At 43.1% G+C, this 18,698-nt stretch overlaps 1 protein-coding gene across 33 annotated transcripts in view; it reads left to right on the top strand.

The window, feature by feature from the left end:
• The window catches only part of KCNMA1 (potassium calcium-activated channel subfamily M alpha 1), a 724,697-nt gene extending 711,764 nt beyond the window's left edge, over window positions 1-12,933 (top strand). For 6 of the 33 annotated variants that reach the window (XM_032312863.1, XM_032312877.1, XM_032312868.1 and 3 more), the window contains 3 exons: window positions 936-1,160; window positions 3,464-3,492; window positions 10,898-12,933. In XM_032312863.1, coding sequence (XP_032168754.1) covers window positions 936-1,160; window positions 3,464-3,492; window positions 10,898-11,052 — 409 coding nt within the window. In that variant the 3' untranslated portion in view covers window positions 11,053-12,933. Of the gene's footprint in view, window positions 1-935; window positions 2,845-3,463; window positions 3,493-10,897 lie in introns of those variants that run through there. The other 27 variants (XM_032312892.1, XM_032312885.1, XM_032312888.1 and 24 more) reach the window with 8 other exon arrangements.
• The last annotated feature ends 5,765 nt before the right edge of the window (window positions 12,934-18,698 follow it).

Genomic DNA, 18,698 nt, shown 5'->3' with positions numbered 1-18,698 from the left:
ATTCTTTATATTTTCTTTATATTCTTTATATTTTTTAAATTGCATTAAAATAAATTCACAGTGATCCTAAATTAAAAGTACGTCATAGAATTACCAAACTCAGTGTGTCTGTATAATACACCTCCAGAAACAATGCTCTAAGATGAGTATTTTTCAGCTTTGCTTGCACATTAGAATCACCAGGGGTGGGATGCCTGGGTGGCTCAGTTGGTTAAGCAGCTGCCTTCAGCTCAGGTCATGATCCCAACGTCCTAGGATCAAGTCCCACATCAGGCTCCCTGCTGAGCAAGGAGCCTGCTTCTCCCTCTGCCTGCTTGTGCTTACTTTCTCGCTCTCCCTCTCTCTGACAAATAAATAAATAAAATCTTAAAAAAAAAAAAAAAAAGAATCACCAGGGGTGCTTTTTTAAAAATATTCTGAGTTCTCTGATTTAATTGCTCTGGATTGAAAAGATAGATAATTTTTTTAACATATAAAGATTATAGTATACAGCCAGAAGTGAGACTCCTTGGTATGTCTGGCTTGAGGATCCACTTTGAGGTGTAATACTATAGAGGAAACAGTAATTTTTTTTTTTTTTTTTTGGATCCTGTGTGTGTGTCTGAACAAAAGCTGCAGTGCATTTGGGGCACTCAGAATCAGACTTGAACTTGATATTGAATTGGAAGGGGCACATGGACCATAGGAAGCACAGTTTGGTTCTCCTGTCATAGGCACTAATTCAGCATCTCTGCCAGACCTCGTGTGGGCCTCCTGCCCCGAGCCAAAGAGAGGAAGGTTTAGTTCAGCTTGGAAGACAATGTTGAAGGCCTTGGACCAGCTAGAAGCCCATCCTCCAGATGCTCTTCAAGACCCGAGGAGTCTCTTGGTTCAGAGGGGGGTGAACTATGCGCCCAGTTATCCTCCTGCCCTGACCCCTCTGCTCTCCCGTGCAGGTATGTCATCACCAACCCCCCGTACGAGTTTGAGCTCGTGCCGACAGACCTGATCTTCTGCTTGATGCAGTTCGACCACAACGCCGGCCAGTCCCGGGCCAGCCTCTCCCATTCCTCCCACTCGTCCCAGTCCTCCAGCAAGAAGAGTTCCTCCGTGCACTCCATCCCGTCCACGGCAAACCGACAGAACCGACCCAAGTCCCGGGAGTCCCGAGACAAACAGAAGTACGTGCAGGAAGAGCGCCTCTGATATGTGTAGCCACTGCCACCGTGTGTGAAACTGTATCTGCCACTCATTTCCCCAGTGGGTGTTTCCAACAGTAACTTTCCCCCTTTTCCCCTGTAGTCCCCCCTTTTTTTTACACATATTTGCATATGTATGATAGTGTGCATGTGGTTGTCATTTTTATTTCACCACCATAAAACCCTTGAGCACAACAGCAAATAAGCAGAAGGACCAAAAGTTATTTATGATTCTAGGGGAGAAATAACCGAAAGGCATGCTCCAGACATAAACAGCTCACTGCAGGAAGCGGTTCGCAGAGTAGGGGAGAGCCACTGTGATCGATGTCAGTTATGCAAAGCAAGTTTAGTCCGCGTAGAAGAAAAGTTTGTTCTGATTTACCAGGATTATCAGGGTGCTTCGGGTTTTGATTTTGTTGTTGTTTTCCTTCCTTCCTTTTTTTTTTTTGTAATACACATGCAGTAATATATACATACACATTTATTTGAAAGGAGCAACCAAAACAGCAACAAAAACATATCGATTGTTTCCACTCTCTGGACTGAAGTCTAGCAAAGCATTTAAAAGGCTTTCGCCATTTGTGTAGATGATTATTAAGCACCTGCTTTTATAAGAGAACATCCAAGATTTTTTACTCACCAAGGCCTTTTTGTCCCAGAGCTCACTTCCTCTGGGAGTTCGTGTGAACGTTTCTGCCCTTACTGTGGAGGAAAGAATAGTATCCCATTAGTGGCTGTATCAAATTCTAGTCATTTAATTTAAGTGAACAGAGGTTTGATTGCGTATTAAATTGTTATTCTGTCTCCTTATGCCATATGACTAGCTATTTTTTTTTCTTTCACTTTTGACATTTGGGATGAAAAGCCATATGTATCATAAATATCAGATGTAAGTCATTAAAAACTGCCTTCCTGGGACTTTTACATCTTTTAAAAGGTGAATTACTTACCTTATGTACAGAATAAATAATGCTCAGGAAAGAGCGAGTATTTTTCCATGCATTCTCAGGGGACCTTTTTACTCCCCTTTGTTTGATTAGCTAGGGCCCTGATGCCAGGTAGGAGCAAGGGCTGGGGCCGCGGTAGAGCGTGAGGAAGATAAACCCAGCGGCAGATCATGTTTTTCTAGGAGCTGACATGCTAAATAAATCAGAAGGTAGGGGGAATCGAGCCACAGTTGACTCAACAAAGACAAAAGCTAGCCACCACCTCGGACGGTTGGCCCAGCTGCATGGTGCTGACTGTCCCAAAGCAAGGAGCTAGTGGGAAAGCCCCTCCCCAGTTTCTCAAACACGGCCGATTCACTTAGGCAGGCGAATGACGACAACAGCAGCGAGCTGCTCCTTGTCGTCATGAGGTGGGGGAGAAGTGTGCAACAGTGAGCCAAACACACATTTTGGTATAATTTTTTTTCTTTTGTTTTCCTTCTTTCCTTCCTTTTTTTTTTAAGTTAGTAAGCATGAGAGGAAAGGGAGAAAAATCCCCTTTTCAATATAGAGTTGTTAGATGCTGTATGCATGCAAATCAGGCTTTGGACAGGGCGGTAGTTCTTTCAAATCGGTCACCTCCACTGGAACTGAATTCATGTATGTGTGGACTGGCCCTGGCCTGGTGTATACCGATTTGAAATGTCTACTTTAAAAAAAAAAAAAAAAATTCCATAGAGCAGAATAGGGGTGGAGGGGAGGAGAGAAATGTCACACCTGTACCATCTCTAAAAAGGTGTTTTTATGGTGAATGCTTTGAGTTTAGATTTTGGACCCCCTCTCCCCCCAAGCATGATAGCTTTGGAGATTTGCTTGCTGTGTGAATTGACAAGCACTTTTACTGACAAAATGGTGAGGCTCAGTCTGAACCTCTGCCCCCATACCAAAGACAGGGCAGTGCAGTATTCAGACCAGGAATGGGGTGGGGCAAAATTGCATACATGGATGTTAAAAAGCCCTATGAGTGGAAGAATTTTTTTCAAATTATTTTTTCCCTATATACATGGATTTCTATATTATGTATAACTATCTTTTTATATAGAACTATATATATATCTCTCTCTATATATCTATACACACATATATACACATATATGTGTGTATATATATACACACCCATATACATACCCCAGTTTGGGATCCTGAAGAGCTTTTCATGCATTCTTTGCAAAGGAGGTTATAAAGTTGTGCCCATAGAACATTTATAACTATAAGAATGTGCCAGTTAAAGTGCTCAACAGGAAATATGACAGTTTAAAAGCATTGTAAAACTCACATAGCTTACTTCTCTCTCTAAAGTGCAACAAGGATGAATAGAATGGGCCAAGGTATGACAATTAATGGTTCTGCATGACCTAGCCACTGCTGGGGGTTTTCTTCTATAACGTTGTCCTTGTGAAAACTTTTGTGAAATTAAAAAAAAAAAAAGGAGTTACAAATTTTATTCTGTTATTGGTTTGTTTATTTTTATTTATATTGTTCTGTTTGTGGTTTTATTTAGTTTGTTTTGCTTTTTTTTTTTTTTTCCCCTTCCCTCTCCCCTCCTCTTCCTTCCCTCTTTCTCCTTCTTCCTCCACTTTCTAAATTGCTCAGCGCGATGAGGCTATGCTGCTGCTACTGCTAGACCCCTTAGAGTTTGTTTTGGTGTTCTTGGTTTTTGGGGTTGGGTAATTTGGGGGGAACTTCTCTCCATTTGGCTTGCCTTTAAATCTGCACGTGGCCTCCCTGCCCACCTTGGTACCTTGCTCCAAGTCCAAAAGCATTTTCCCATCAAGAAACCCAGCTTCCTCCACTTCCCCCCCATTACCACCACCCCAACCCAGCCCCCCATCGGTCTGTCCACATCTCTGTGTTTATCTTGGCAAGACCTGCTAAATCAAAGTACGATGCCAGGTGATAAACTTTGCTGGAAAACATTTGCAGCTATTCCATTTGGCCAACCTGCTTCTCGGTTCATATTTTATCCTCCTTTTAATTTAGACCAGAGGTTTATTAGTGACAAAAGCATTGATCTCCTTTATGTGTGGTTAGTAGGCCCTCAAATGAAAACTGCTCAGTTGTGTGTATCAGCTCACAGAGCATGCCCAGTTATCTGGGGCCTCACGGCTCAGGCCCTGCATTATCCAAGTCTCTCCTGCCACCTGCCTTTCCGGCATTTGCTTCATCCCAACAAGGGATTGGGCAGATAGAGGGAAGTAATTCCAAAATGCATTTTATATACAATCTGTTAGCAGCTCTGATGAGATGATGTTGTGACAGGAATGGAATGGGAACAGACTGTGACATAAGATGAAACTTTGGAATTTTCCCGGGACTTTGGGCACACAATTGAGAGTTGACTGTAGTGTGTGGCTAATGATACATTCAGTGATGAATAGGTATCATTGTGACCTCTCTTCTATTAGCTGAAACTACTCTGTTGTACTTTCCCTCACTAGAACCAAGAATCTCCTCCGTTGTTTTCCATGTGACTCCAAACTGCCTCATTCCCCTTTCAGGTTCTTTTAGAAGGGAAGCACACAAGTTCTCATACTATGTCTCGCCCCTTCTTGCTCCCCATGAAAAAAAGAAAAGGAAAGAATAAGGATGACATAGAAAGAGAGGAAGTAAGAGAAAGAAAGAAAACAAGAAAGGAAAAGAAAGAAAAGATGGAGGAAAGAAGGGAGGAAGGGAGGGAAGAAGGAAGGAGAAGAGAAAAGAGAAAGAAAAAAGAGAGACACACAGGGAGGGAAAGGGAGGAAGGAAAGAAGGAAGGAAGGAGAAAGAAAGAAAAAAGGAAGGAAGGAGGGAAGGAAGGAAGAAAGGGGTAAAGGTAGAAAGCGAAAGAATTATTTGAAGAGAAAGTATATGCATTTAAAAAGACCAACAGCTAGAAACTCAATTATCTGTACCCTTCTACAAGAGAAGCAATTTATAAACCATTCAGTCCAATTTGCTTTAGGCTTTGACAGGGCTGAACCTTAAATAAGTGAGTAGACCACGAGGTGTGCTGAAGCTCTCAGCCTCAGCCCTCACTCAGATGATCATAAAATCATCAACATCCCTAAGGACTCCTGTCCAGGGTCCTTCCTGAAGCCAGTTCAAATGGATAAAGAGAAATCTGGACCCTTCTATAGACAGTTCTACCACAACTGGGAGAAGTTTCAAATTCTGTATGAATATTACAGGTTGTAACCCAGACCCTTCATATAAATGCTCAGTAAATATGTTAAAATAAATTAGTCTTAAATATTTTCAGGCCTTTCATCAAGTTATCAGTTATCTTTACTCCCTAGACTTATTTAAAAAAAAAAAAATATATATATATATATATATGAATGCCCCCTGGGTGCTTCCTGATGTTCTGTGCTATTGGCACTTTCTGGAGCTGGGCTCATAGCTGAAAGGGAGAATAGCTTTATAAATACAGTGAGACAGAGGTACTGCCTTTGCCTCCTGCCAGCATTGTCAAGATCTCAGATGACCAGTAAAACCTTTGCCTGGCTCTTCTTCAGCATGGGGAAAGCCTAAAGGTGTCTGCATCCCAATAGAGACAATTAAATCAACCTGTCAGGTTCCTATAGCAACAGGCTCCTGAAGGATAAAGAGGAGCGTATAGAAACTTCAGGGCCCATGGAAGTCAAGACAGGGTAAAAATCAGTGTCTCACTCAGCTTCTTCAGCCCATCCCTGCTTTGTCATAAAAGGGTGATGCAGAATAAGCTGTGGGCACCTGTCACTAAACTGCTTGTCTGTCTCCCACCAGATCGCACATCTATTGCATAGGGAGGGGAGAGGGAATGGTCCCCTGCCACCGGAAAGGGAAGAGTGAAGAGTCTGTCTATGGGGTGTCAGCTGCACAAAGGCCCCAGAAAAAGGCCAGAGCAGGCAGTCTGCTCTGCCCAGCGAATGGCAGCGTTAGACTTTAGTTAAAAGAGGCAAATAGAATTATGGTAGGGATGGTTTTCATTTCTATGAAATAGCCATACTTTGCCCACAAAGAGGGAAGAGGGCAGTAGGCATGGGTGGGATCCCCTGAGGGCCTTGGGGTGTGAGGGGCAGAGGGCACATGCCAGCCTTCCTCCTGGCAAAGTGAGCTGTGAACCCGTCCAGCATTGTCTTTGAAGGCTTCAGCTCCTGGTTAGGGCTTACCGTGTTCAGCTGTTGTCTCTATCCACATGGAACCTTTTCCTTTTAAGCCCTTTCTAAACCTCAGCTTGTGGTACAGCAGGAAGAGGACCAATTATTCCAAATACCTCTGCTGTATTATCGTCTCTCCTTTCATGCATTCTTCTCTGGGGAGCAGTTATGTGAAAAAGCGAAATCCCACAGAACTGACAACCCACGGAGCCAGCAAAGAGGCTCAGTATTCACAGCCCAGCCTGTTTTTCTGCTTGCGGGTACCCAAGCAGTCAGGGCAGCCCAGGTCTGGGGCTCTTACCTCCCACAGCCCACTCCTCCAGGCTCTTCGTGGCTTGAGGAAATCGTAGCTCTTACCGTGGACCCTTCTATCTCCATGATGGAAGTAGCAATGGGAGACACAGATGGCTTGTAGGTGGGGCAGGGCACCTGTTGAGTACAAAACCAGTGTTTTAAGGATGCAGGTCCTATGGCAGGGTAGCAACCCTAGACTCACCAGAAAGAACACTGGGTCACTCCTTCCTCTCATTTCCTTCCAAACGAAGATAACCCAAGCAAATCTTCCTCTGTCGTCTCTACTGCCAAAAGCCCCGTTCTGCAGGCCAACCCTCCAGTTTATGACCTTTAGATCTCTTCCCCCAGCTCATTTGCGGCCACACGGAAAAGGACCACTCATCGTCACGGGAGCCCTTTAGTACTGAGAATACTCACGTTACTGCTAACCTCACAGGACAAGCTAACACCTTAGTGCTCACTCAGTGCCAGACTCTGCTAAGCAGTTTACAGGCAGTAACTCACTCGATCCTCACACAAGCTCAGATGTACACGCAGTTCACCTCTCTGTTCAAAGGAATCTGTAGGACAGATTTGTTCAAAGTCATCCAGCCACAAAGCGGCAGAATGGCATTGAAAACTGGCCTATGAACTCTGCCCCTCTGCCGTCATGGCGGCTGCCATTACTAACAGACGCTCAAGAGCACACACTTACTTACCAGGCATCTGGACCTGTGCTAAGTGGTGCACCAGCACTAGCCCCTTTTATCTAGACAACAGCGTTAGGAAGATCTGATCACAGGTCCTTTTTATAGAAGAGAAGCTGTAACTGAGCTCAGTTACACAGTGACTTGCTTGGAGCCAAGCAACTCCCGTGTGAGACCCCAGATCCCTTTGATCTTACCTTCCCGCTCCAGGACATCTCCCTAGCTCATGCCTCCCTGCCAATCCTTGGTGAGTATCTCATGGGCCAGCTGGTCTCCCTAGATGCCGTCTCCCGACCACAGTGCCAGTTCTTCTAGAATCATCTCTCTGCAGTCAGTGTCTGGGTTGTATCTCGTGTGACTAGCTCATTTTCAGAGACTGCCACGCCTCCCATCGCTGATCTGGGCAGGTCACACACGACCCTTGCCGTGATGATGTCAGGCTCAGCAGCCTCAAAAGAGGCTTGTTAACAAATGGGGCTGTTTTTCTGTGGAGGGAGGAGGCCCTCACAGCCAGATCTGTCGCCCTTCCCATCTCAGGGACAAAAATGAAGCTCCCAGAAATCTTTCTGGCCTGTGGGATGAGGCAGGGAGAGAAGATAAACTCAGGGATTTGGATTTATCCTGGACCAAGAGTACATATTCAGTACCTACTTGAATCCCTTCCCTGAGAATTCTTCCTCCTGGCCAATGTTGTAGCCTTCCTCGGGCACAGTCTCTTTTTGGAAGGCAAGATTCAATAAACCCAAGTGTCACAGTCCTACTTGAAGCACTCTCTGTTGAAGCAGATGAGTAACGATCATTAAAGTGTGTGTTCCTCTGATGCCCTTTGGGAAGAATCTCTTCATAAAATACCTCTGCCCCTGGATATTTTACTAGGATGCTCAGAGCATTGGTATATTTCAATTTCCTCAACATCCTATCCAAACAAGTCTCCAACAACATACATATTTATATCTCATAAGGCACCCAAATTAAAAAGCCCGTTTCTCAGGCATGATGAAAACCTCGACTCATTACCAGGATGTGCCGGAACATAACTCCTTCTCGTGTGGAAGCTGAGTGGCCAAAACACAGGGGCTACTCTGCATAGATTTTCTCCTATGGCAAGAAGTGTAGAAGGAAAGAGAGAATGAAGCTTAAACGGGGAAATAATGCTCTCTTTCTTACTGACAGCAGAAAGAAATTGATATTCTCTCTCTGCTGCAAAAGGTCAAAATGCCAACTTTGAATTGAACTGTAAAGACTAAATTCTGAACAATTATTCTCTGCAGCAGTTGTAAAAATTTCAGCAAATTGCAGCTGTCTTAGGTCTTTCACCCAAAAGACCTACTCGTTTCCATCAGCAGAGTTCAGTTTCCTTTCCAACCTGGCATGTCCAGCCTCGCACTAAATCCCTTTGCACAATCAGTCCCCGCAGTGGCACAGCCAAAACCAAGGGCAGCTCAGGCAAACAGCACAGACTCCCGGTTCTGCTTTTCTGAAAACCATCTTTACACATAAACCATTGGAAAAAGTCGGAGTTTGAAATTGTTTCAGCGGCCTGGCAATGCTTTTAAAACATGATAACCATCACACTCTACTCCTCTCTGAAAGGTTAGTTTAATCGTAGATCACAAAAAATTGGTTTCCACAAATGCATAATGGTTCATCTATGTCACACTTGAACTAAATGGTTTTTTAAATGGAGCTGAAATTATTTTGATGTGTACACAGTCCTGGATTTCTATACAACCTTTTTTAACCAGTCCATCAGGAACCTTGCCTCTAAAGCCTCATTAATAATTCAGATGTGCTGATGACTTTAAAAGATCTATGGAATTGAAGCTTAGGAAAAAAAAAAAAACTCTGCTTGACAAAAAGATAAATGAATGTAGAAAGAAGCTGTAGGAGTCTGGCAAGCTGTAGATCATCTCAGAACAGATTGTAACTTTATCATTCTGTCAGGGGGAATAATTTAAAGCACTTAATCAGTTAGTTTCACTGTGAGGATGTAGCATTATGAATTCCTATCGTCCAATCTGTTCAAATCAAAGTGAACTTAATTATAATAGGTGAGAGGGCCAGAGCAGGAGAAAGGGGAGCAGAGAATGATGGGAGAGAAGGTAGTTTCCTGAGGGTTAACTGAGCTGTGGAACAAAGGGTAGTGAGCAGGCTCTCCCGGAGGCACACCCCAGCTCCCGCGACAGTGTTTACACGGAGGGCTCAGACTTGACACAGCGGGAGAGAGGACGCATCCAGCAGAAAGCAGCAGAGCGGCTGTGAGCTGACGGCAGGTGTTGAATTTATAGATCATTAGGCTATCAGACAGACAGACGTACAGACGTAAAAACACACATGCGCGTGTACCTCCACGCACTCTTCTATCCAGCCAGCTGAGCGATTTTGGTTAACAGATCAGTCCCGGCCCCCTGACCAGGCTGTTGTGACTGGTTCTGATAGGCAGCAATGAGGCCATTGTCTCTAGAGCCGTGGGTGTGCCTGAAAGCTTTTCCCCTTTTTCTTTTCTTTTCCTAAGTCACAAACAGGAGTCCCAAATTAGAATGTCCTATTTGCCCAGTGTCTTCATGTCTGAACACAGGGTCAGTTATCCAGAAAGTTTCAATCCTACCAAAAAAAAAAAAAAAAAAAAAAAAAAAAAGGCAGGGGTGAGGCCGAGTTGTGTAAAACAGCACCGAAATGCCGAGAGGATGCTAGGCCATTTTCTTGCCCACCCCACCCCCCACAGCGCACCCCCCCCCCCCCACTGGCACAAACCACCCCCCACGCCGCCCAGTCCTCCAATCGCTCTGACTCAGCATTCTCTCAGCCATCTCTGTATTTAGAGTGGAAATGAAATGCCAAGACTTGGTCAAGCTCCCTTGTCAACAGCTTGGGTTATTATAGTCGGTTAAGATACTGCCACTAGGAATTCCTTCCCCAACTTTATACCAACATAGAGTTTTCTTTCATGAAATAAAAGCCATCTCAAAATCCTCTTCAAACTTTGGTTGCTATTCTGATGTTTAGTCTCATTGCCCAGCACAATCTGTGGGCTTACTTTAAGACCCTCAAAACTGGAGGGTAAAAAAAAAAGAGAGAGAGAGAGAGACAGAAAGAAAAAGAATAAAATAAGAAGAATGGTGTATTGAGCTGTAACTTGAAGTATGTCTGTAACAAAGTCAGGTACAGGCTGAGATCCTGCCTAAGATGCTAGATCACTGGCTCTCGGTCAGGGACAATGTCCTCTATGTTCCCCTCAAATCAGTGAACACACAAATTTTTCCTCAGGCACAATGTTCATGCCCAATATTTGATGTATTCAGCATCTCCTTGCCACCAAAGCTTTCCAGACCACTAAAAGAATCCCGGAGAACATTGCTGGAGCTCCTCTTCCAACCCCTCCTCATGCTCAGAGGTCCACCCATGGTGCCCCTACATCCCAAGGGTGCATTGGTCATCACTTGCCACAGGCAGCAGAGGTGTCCCATGTTCTGGGTTTCTCCCTACACTGCACTATCTCTTAGCAACTACTCACTGTCAGCTTCTATCGATTACAGTTTTGCATTTTTTTTCAATGAACTTTCCAAAGGCTTTACCCTAGGACTAATTAAGCTTCTCATTTCTCCTTCTTGTTCTCTATCCGTTTTGCTCTTTAGCAGAAAAGAAATGGTTTACAGATGAACCGGATAATGCCTATCCCAGAAACATTCAAATCAAGCCCATGAGTACCCACATGGCTAACCAGATCAACCAATATAAATCCACAAGCAGCTTGATTCCACCAATCAGAGAAGTTGAAGATGAATGTTGACTCCCAGGAGACCAGAACTATTTTTTTAAAGCCTGACAAACTTCATAAATGGTGACGTGACTTTTCTTCCTCTTACATGCTGAATCACTGGTGGAGACGTTAGGATAAGCGAGAAATGCAAGAAAAATAAAGTAGACAGATCTTTCTCTTTGTCTGCCTTGAATATTGCTTCCATGTATTTTGGAAAAGAAAATGATTTCATTTATAAATGAACATACTAAAATAGTCATGTATAGCCTCTAGCATTTTAAATTATTTTTATTTATTAGAAAGAAATATATTTTTTCTTTTCTTTTTTTCATTGTCAAATATCTTCCCTGTATCTAAACAATGCAAAATCAACATGAGTAAGTGGCCAGACTCCTTAATACATCTTTCTCTTCTTTCTCTCTTTTCCTTTGAGGAGAATGATGGTCACCACCACAATTAATTGTAACGAAGGCCAATGGATTACTAAAACAATTTTCAAATTGTCCAATGATGTAAACATGTATTTTAGTAAATTCATAAAAGAAGACAAAAAAGGGGGCAGGTGAATTTCCTGGATGGGTGTTGTATCTTAGCTGCACTGACACCAGCTCTTAATAAATGGAAACTTATTTATTTTCTCAGTTGAAAGTCATATTTTTGTAGCCTTAGTTTTCATTCTGTATTGCTCATCCCTTTGTTTGTATATTTGAAGGAAAGACCTTCTTGCAGCTTTTCTACAATTACCAGATGAGGTTGATCCGGCCATGAACGATGCCAGGAGGGTTGTGAGCACGCCTGGGACATTGACCTTGAGGACTAGATACACACCAGATACTGCTCCGTTTGTTGTGTGAATGGTGGGGACTCCTCCATGCTGTTATGCTTCCCATTTCCTATGTCCAAACCACCCTCGCAAGTACAGGAATTTCAATTCTGGAAGGGTTTGGTGGACTTTTTCCCCACGCTCCAAGTCTCAGAGCTTTTAGCCTGAAAGTGTGTAAACACCAGTGGATAGTTTTACTTCACAACAGGATATGATAACACGTTCGTTCTTTTTGATGAGTTTTTGTTTAAAAGCCAGAAACATTTTCACGATCAAGGAGACTACTTTTGCCCAGATTTCATTTTATTTTTTCAGGCTTTCCTTTAGTTGTTGGGACAAAACACACAAACTTGCTGCAACGGTGTAAAACATAATAACGACAAAAGGAAAGCAATGAATGCACTCAATCCCGACTGTTAGAAAAGGCCTTTGAAAATGACCGGCAATGAAATCAAATGTCTCAGCCACTTCCAACTGTGCTCAAAGATTTTTCTAGCCATCAGACACAATTACCAAGTCTCAGAGCTCTGCCGTGGCTTGCATGCTTGGTGTCTAGTCGTCCCGGCAACTGTTACGTGCCAAACGATTTAGCAAATCTTTCAACTTCAAAATGATCAATCTTTTATACAGTCATCAGGGTCTATGGAGAAGCATGGATGTGATAGTGATTTTTCTTTTCTTAAAAATGTAAACTGTGGACACTTGAAGAAACCAAACTTACCAAAATATCCCCCCAAAGTCCCATGGTATCTCCTCCATTAATTCTTTAGGCCATGACCCTGTGGTACTTAGGATATTAGTGCAACTCAGATCAGAGCCAAGCAATGAAATCACCATGAAAACATATGTCCACTAAGTACTCCAATGGCCAGTATAGGCAAAATGAGCTTCTCCCCCTGTCTACTCCCTGCAGAGCCCATGTAGTCGTGCTTCTGCCCTGTAGGCGCTGTCCTGAAGTGACTTGTCAGACTGTGTTTACCCTATTGTCACATTTTGTAGAAGTAGTTCTATAAAAGTATCGTGAATATAATGTACGTCCAATTGGATTGTTAAAAAACTACTTATAACCAATCACTAGTCTACTAAAATGACTAAAATGACGTCAGCAGTCTATATCTGGGCTTATGAACATTTCCTGGTTTCCCACAGAAGTAAAACAGGTTTGTGGGGGTGAATCCCTTGTTTGGATTTCACAACTTTCCTGAAAGCTAGGCCTTCTTCTACATAATGATTTTGCATTGGGGTCACCTTGGTATGTTCACACCAACCCACGCTCTTCTTTCCTTCATGAACCCTGGTGGGCTCTTCTTCACACTGTCTCCTGATAACCATCTCTGAATTTGTCATAACTGTTTGGTGTCCTCTGGCAGGCAGTGGTGGCCACCTAAAGGACCTTCTCTTAAAGAAACAGTGTCCTGTGCTTCTCGAACCCATCTCTCCACACCAAGTCACTCTGAAAACACAAGTGAAAACTCCAAGAACTGATTGGCTAGAGATTTGGATTTAAACTCCTTTGCTTTGCTTTTCTCTTTCTTCCCCTTTCCTTTTCTTTCCATTCAAGTATTGCTGAAAGAAAACTTTTTTTTTTCCTTTTGACCAAAATGGCTAAAATGGCTTCCTATAGCAAAGGGCTGCCCCAAAACCTAACTGGCAGGAAACTGTTTTCTTCTATGGTAAAGTAGCAAGCTCATGTTGTTTTGCTTTTGATAAATTCAGTAAGAATTCGTTCTGATACAGAAAATAAAAATGAGCTTTTTTGTTTTCTTGAGGAAGTATGCAAAAATGGTTGGTGGCTCCTTTGGCAAAAACTGGTGCCTGGTAGGTTCAAAGTGACACAAGAACAGAAACAAGATTATAAGACCACTGAAGGACCCAACCCAATATTAGGTCTTCCTGATTAGTTTCAATGTGTTGACCCTTCTGGCCAGGAAGAGGTCATCTTTCAACCCCACCGTGACAGAACCATTCCCATTTTTCTGACTAAATTAAGACCAATGACGGTCATCATTGGTACCATCTGTCTTATAAGACTATGATCTTCCATCCCAGTTCAGGGTTCCACAAAAGTCCTTACCCAAACTAAAGTCTCTTGGGTGCTTTGGGAATCAAAGATCCACCAAGAGGCTATTTAAGAAGTGGAAATCACCTGTTTACAAAGACATCATCACCATCATCATCATCTTTCTTAAGAAAACTTTTACTTTCATTTAAGCAATTTTACATTTCAAAATGTCACCTTGAACTAATATAAAAGACTTCAAAGATAAGTGATTGTGACTAAGGCATGTTGGGGAACACCAGAGCTCTTTCCTTTCAAAGGTTGGGGCATCTTATGATGTATTTTGTACAGAATTTAATTAAAGACTTAAAACAACAGGGGATTAAAACTCTTTGGTTCAAGTTGGGAAAGAGATAAAGCCTAAGAAAGCATAAACATAAAAGCATAAGAGGAAGCATAAGAAAATTGGGGATTATTTTCATGTTGAAAGGCAAGAGTAGGACTTCCTTACTTGGGTTGAATATGAGTGTTCAAGAGCTACATCTACAAATAACTAGCTATGAGCTTGGAGAATATTCATGAAACCGTCAGAGTCCCAGGGACCTCATTTGTAAATGAGAGTGATTCACCTAAATGGCCCTAAGGTGCCTTTCAGATCTGGCAGGATGTGAGTTAGGATAGTAGTGGGAGCCTTAGAATAGACCTTGGAAACAATCTTGTCCTGTGCTGATGGGCCTCTTGTTACAGCACCCAAGCAGTACTCCTGATGTACAGTTTTTGCTCTGGACATGTGGAAGCTAAGTTCATGCCTCTGCTTCACACTTTGGAGTCTCCTTAGGTTCAAAATGCAGTTTCAAAATTCAGGTTCTCCTGGGTCACATCAGGTCAGACTTTTCTGTTTGTTCCTATGATTTTCTTTCCCATCTCAGCTCTGCCTTCCCTTTTCTTGGCTCCAAGAGTAGTTCCAGTCAATCCCTTCATCTCTAACCCGTATCTCCACTTTTCAATTCTAGTTAGAGTCTCATGACCCCTAGATTCCTATGATTTTTCCTCATTTTTATTTCCACAGGTGAATCTGGGGTTTAGGAAGCAACCCATCTTCTCACTTCATTTCCTGTCCTGTTCATTTGATTTCTTTTCTTCCATTCATCAGTCAAATTTTGATCTACCATTCTTCATTTTCAAAGAGAACCTCAGTAAAGAAAGAAAGGAAGGAAAAAGCAAAATGAGGAAGAAAGGTAGGAAGAGAGAGGAAAAAGAATATCAAATCAATTGATTTGATCATCAGCCTACTCACAGGAGACCAAACAGATCCATTCAACTTGGACATGGCATTCTATGGTAGAATCTGTCCATTTTCTCTTCTGTCCCTATAGTCTGTCTATTCACTATTCTGTTCCTCTTTGTGGCTTTTGGAATGGTAGTAATATCACTGTGGTCCTTCAAAGGAACTTCACTATTTAGGGCTTGACTCATTCTCTTTAAAAATCAAAGGGAACTGAGATTTCACTTATAACTCATCTGGTAAATTCCCTTTCTCCCCCTCCCCTACTCACCCCACGTTCCCAAAGCACATTTAGTTTTCTATCCAGCAGAGATGATTTGGCACTTAAATCCCATGATCATATAAAGTGGTGATATGGCCCTTTGGATTTATTAATGAGAGAAGAGTAATTAGAAATGATTTCCAGCCAGCTTATATGAGTGTGGCCATATTGGTTTTTTAGGTGAAGTCTGCTCTAGTTGGTTGTTGCCCATGTAATACCAGTTGTTCATATTTTTTAAATTGCCATAAAATAAGACAGTTCAGCCTATACTTTTATCCTTAATTTTATTTCCCAAAGAACTACAGAGCCTAATTTGCCATTGCTCTGGCAAGCTCGTCTGGAACATGTACAGAGGGAAAGGAGCCTCTGTGTCCTGAAGCCGCAACCCGTTTGCCGAACACCAGTTAGAGTCTGCATTGTATCACAGCCTCATGTGGTTAGACCGGGGGAGGAATGCTGAGTTAGACTATCTATACCAGACCTTCCTATTTTGCTTCATTTTTTGAAAAAGGGCCCAAGACTTAAGTATCTAAAGATAGGCCAAGCCAGGAAATGCATCTAGAAGCTAGGAAGAAAGAGCAAAAACAAAATGATATAAACAGCAATTTCAAGCACCATCAGCCAGGTGCAGGTATGTGGTGGCAAGAGTTAGTGCTCTGGGTGGAAAGGAAGGAGATATTGTATTGAATCATATAGTTTGAGTAGAATGCAGAGTGATATAGTGCTTGATGGGTTTTGGAGGTATTTCAAAGGGAAATAGATGGCTGGAGAAATGTAGAGAATGAAGGTTTTCCAGGAAGAGGTGACTTAATGGTTCATGGCTCATTGGTGGGAACGGGATTTCAATACATAGGGCATTTTGTCTCTGGTGACATGATCCTAGAGGGGAGCTGAAGAAACCTAAGATGAGACCTCAGGAAATAGATAGTCTGAAGGGCCAAGCCAAGAGATTGAGACTTGAATTAGAAAGCCATGGAAAGCCACCAAAAGTTTTAAACAGAGTGATGAACACCAATGCCTGTGCATTTTTTAGGTTGAAAGTTTTGAGATGTCAGCTCCTCCTGGAAGTCATCAGGAGTGCATGTGCAAAGCTAAATGTTTTTCTCAGCTGCATGGAGTTCTCAATGGTGCACATTCCAAGTCAAAAACAGTATATGAAGAACCTACCTTCCTCAGATGAGTGTTATAGATCATACTCATTGTAGAAGTTTAGTTGGAGTTAGTTGGGGGGGGGGGGCTGGTCGGCAGATTGGGTGTCGGGGCAGTGACTGGTTCTGGAAAAATTCTTTGTGAAAGAAACACTGACTTTGGACCCCAAGAGAAGAACCACGTGGAGGAATAGGAAAGAAAAGAAGACAGGAAAGGGAGCCAGAGAATATGGGAAGCTGAACAATGTCATATTGGATTCATTCAGAGTAGAAGAAGCTGAGAGCTTTCCATCAAGGAACACCTTGCAGACAAAGTGGGCAGGTGGAGCTGGGGAGAGGCTTCCAGCAGGCTCTGGATTTGGAGGTCAGATTCACAGAGGTCCTTGTGAAGTGGGGAGCATGGCTGAATCTTCCAAAGGAGAAAGCATAGGTCTGAAAGGCCATCTGGCAGAAGACTCAGGGGCTTACAGCCATATTTATAGGGGCAAAAAGGAATAAAATAAGTAGATACTCTTGGGATGGGAGATCCACGGTACTCCAGAACTAGAGAAGCAAGAAAAGGGAAACCAAGAAAGGGTGGGTTATACATGAAGCTGGAGATGAGTGGTACTGGAGAGGGATGACTCAGAAGTGCAAGGACTCACGTGATAAGGGTAAGGACTTTGCTTATTCATCTTTAACCCCAGAGCTCGTCATGAGGCCTGTCTCAGGCTGGGGTATCAGTCGGCCACTATGTGTTACTTTGGACACCATGGGAAACACAATGTGGGCAGATCCTCTAGGTCACTGACACTTTTCCCGGAGAAGGACTCAAAGGAGAGGGATCTTGAGGTGGGTCACCTCTTTCCCCTCGCTGTTCATGTCACCCCACTATTCTGCATCCCCTTTTGAGCAATGCACACACTGGAAGCTTTGATTTTGGCATTCTTAGAACAAATGTGACAATCACTTTGCTTTGGTGACTTTTCTGGGCAAGCAGCAGGAGGAGTGAGGCTTTTTGGTGTGGTGAAAACCAACCTGAATTTCTAGCAGATTTTAAGTTTAAAAAGGTTTCCTTTGGTCTGTTTATCCCCTCGAGGATATCTGTGTTTCTTCTCCTCTTCCTTGCTCTTCAGCAGAACAGGGACAAAAGTGACCCCAAAGCTCTCCACTGTGCCTGCCTTAGGAAGCATGGCCGGGCTGACTGTTCAGAATCTTAGATGGGAATGTACGCACGGCCTGGATGCACATCTGCCAGAGCAAACCAGAGCTTTCCTCACACGGGATTCAGGGTCAATGTGAGAGGCAGCCAGCAGGTAAGGGATCCCTGCCAACAAGGTTGACAGAGCCCCACATCCACACTAAAGCAAAGCCCTGCTGCCCCAGAGCAGCCTGCTCCCTTTCCCTTCCTTCCGCTAAGTACAGCCGGAGACACATTTGACCAGAACTGCAACATTTCAGACATAAACCAAACCCCGGCCTGGAACTTCTAATTAAAAACGTTCCATTCCCAGGTGGCATAGTCGCATCCTGCCTAAAACTTCTGGCCCACATCCCATCCCCCAGATGCTGAAAAAGAAACCTTTCCCCACTTAACACCCAAAACCTGCACTCAATGTTTCTTCAGGGGACAAAGGAAAAAAAAAAGAAGTACACTTCTACAGAGGTCAGCCTACATGTTCATTAAGGAAAAAGAGCGTGGCTTATTCATCTGTCTTTCAAACTTTTGCTTGTCGGCATTATGATTATGATTATGATTATGATTAATTACTATGAACAGGAATTGGAGGAGAGAATAAATGCTGGTGCTCTGAAATGATCTACCCAACTCTGTCATCTGTAACAACCAGTGATAACTCTCTTGTCTTGTAAAAAGGGTTTGTACATAACTTGTACATGGTTTCATTTTGTATTTTTCGCAGATTAAAAATTTATGTATTTGTGTTCTAAAACGACGAGTGTTCTTTGTGTTTCTGTAGCACCCATGTCTTTGGGGAATTTTGGGGGGGGATGGGGGTGGTGGTGGGGGCAAAGTCTCTGAATTGCGGTCAGATAGTTTAGCTCTTTCAGATGAAGGCAAGTTTCTGGACTAAGAAGAGTGATGGGCTTGCCTTTCTATTGCCCTTCCAGCTCCAGCAAAGAGACGGTTACAGGTCCAAGGAGCTTCAAGGAGGCTGTCA

The sequence above is a fragment of the Mustela erminea genome, chromosome 14, assembly GCF_009829155.1.
Source record: "Mustela erminea isolate mMusErm1 chromosome 14, mMusErm1.Pri, whole genome shotgun sequence".
Classification (NCBI taxonomy): domain Eukaryota; kingdom Metazoa; phylum Chordata; class Mammalia; order Carnivora; family Mustelidae; genus Mustela; species Mustela erminea.
Note: the sequence above shows the minus strand (reverse complement) of the source record. Positions and strands in the feature narration are given on the sequence as shown.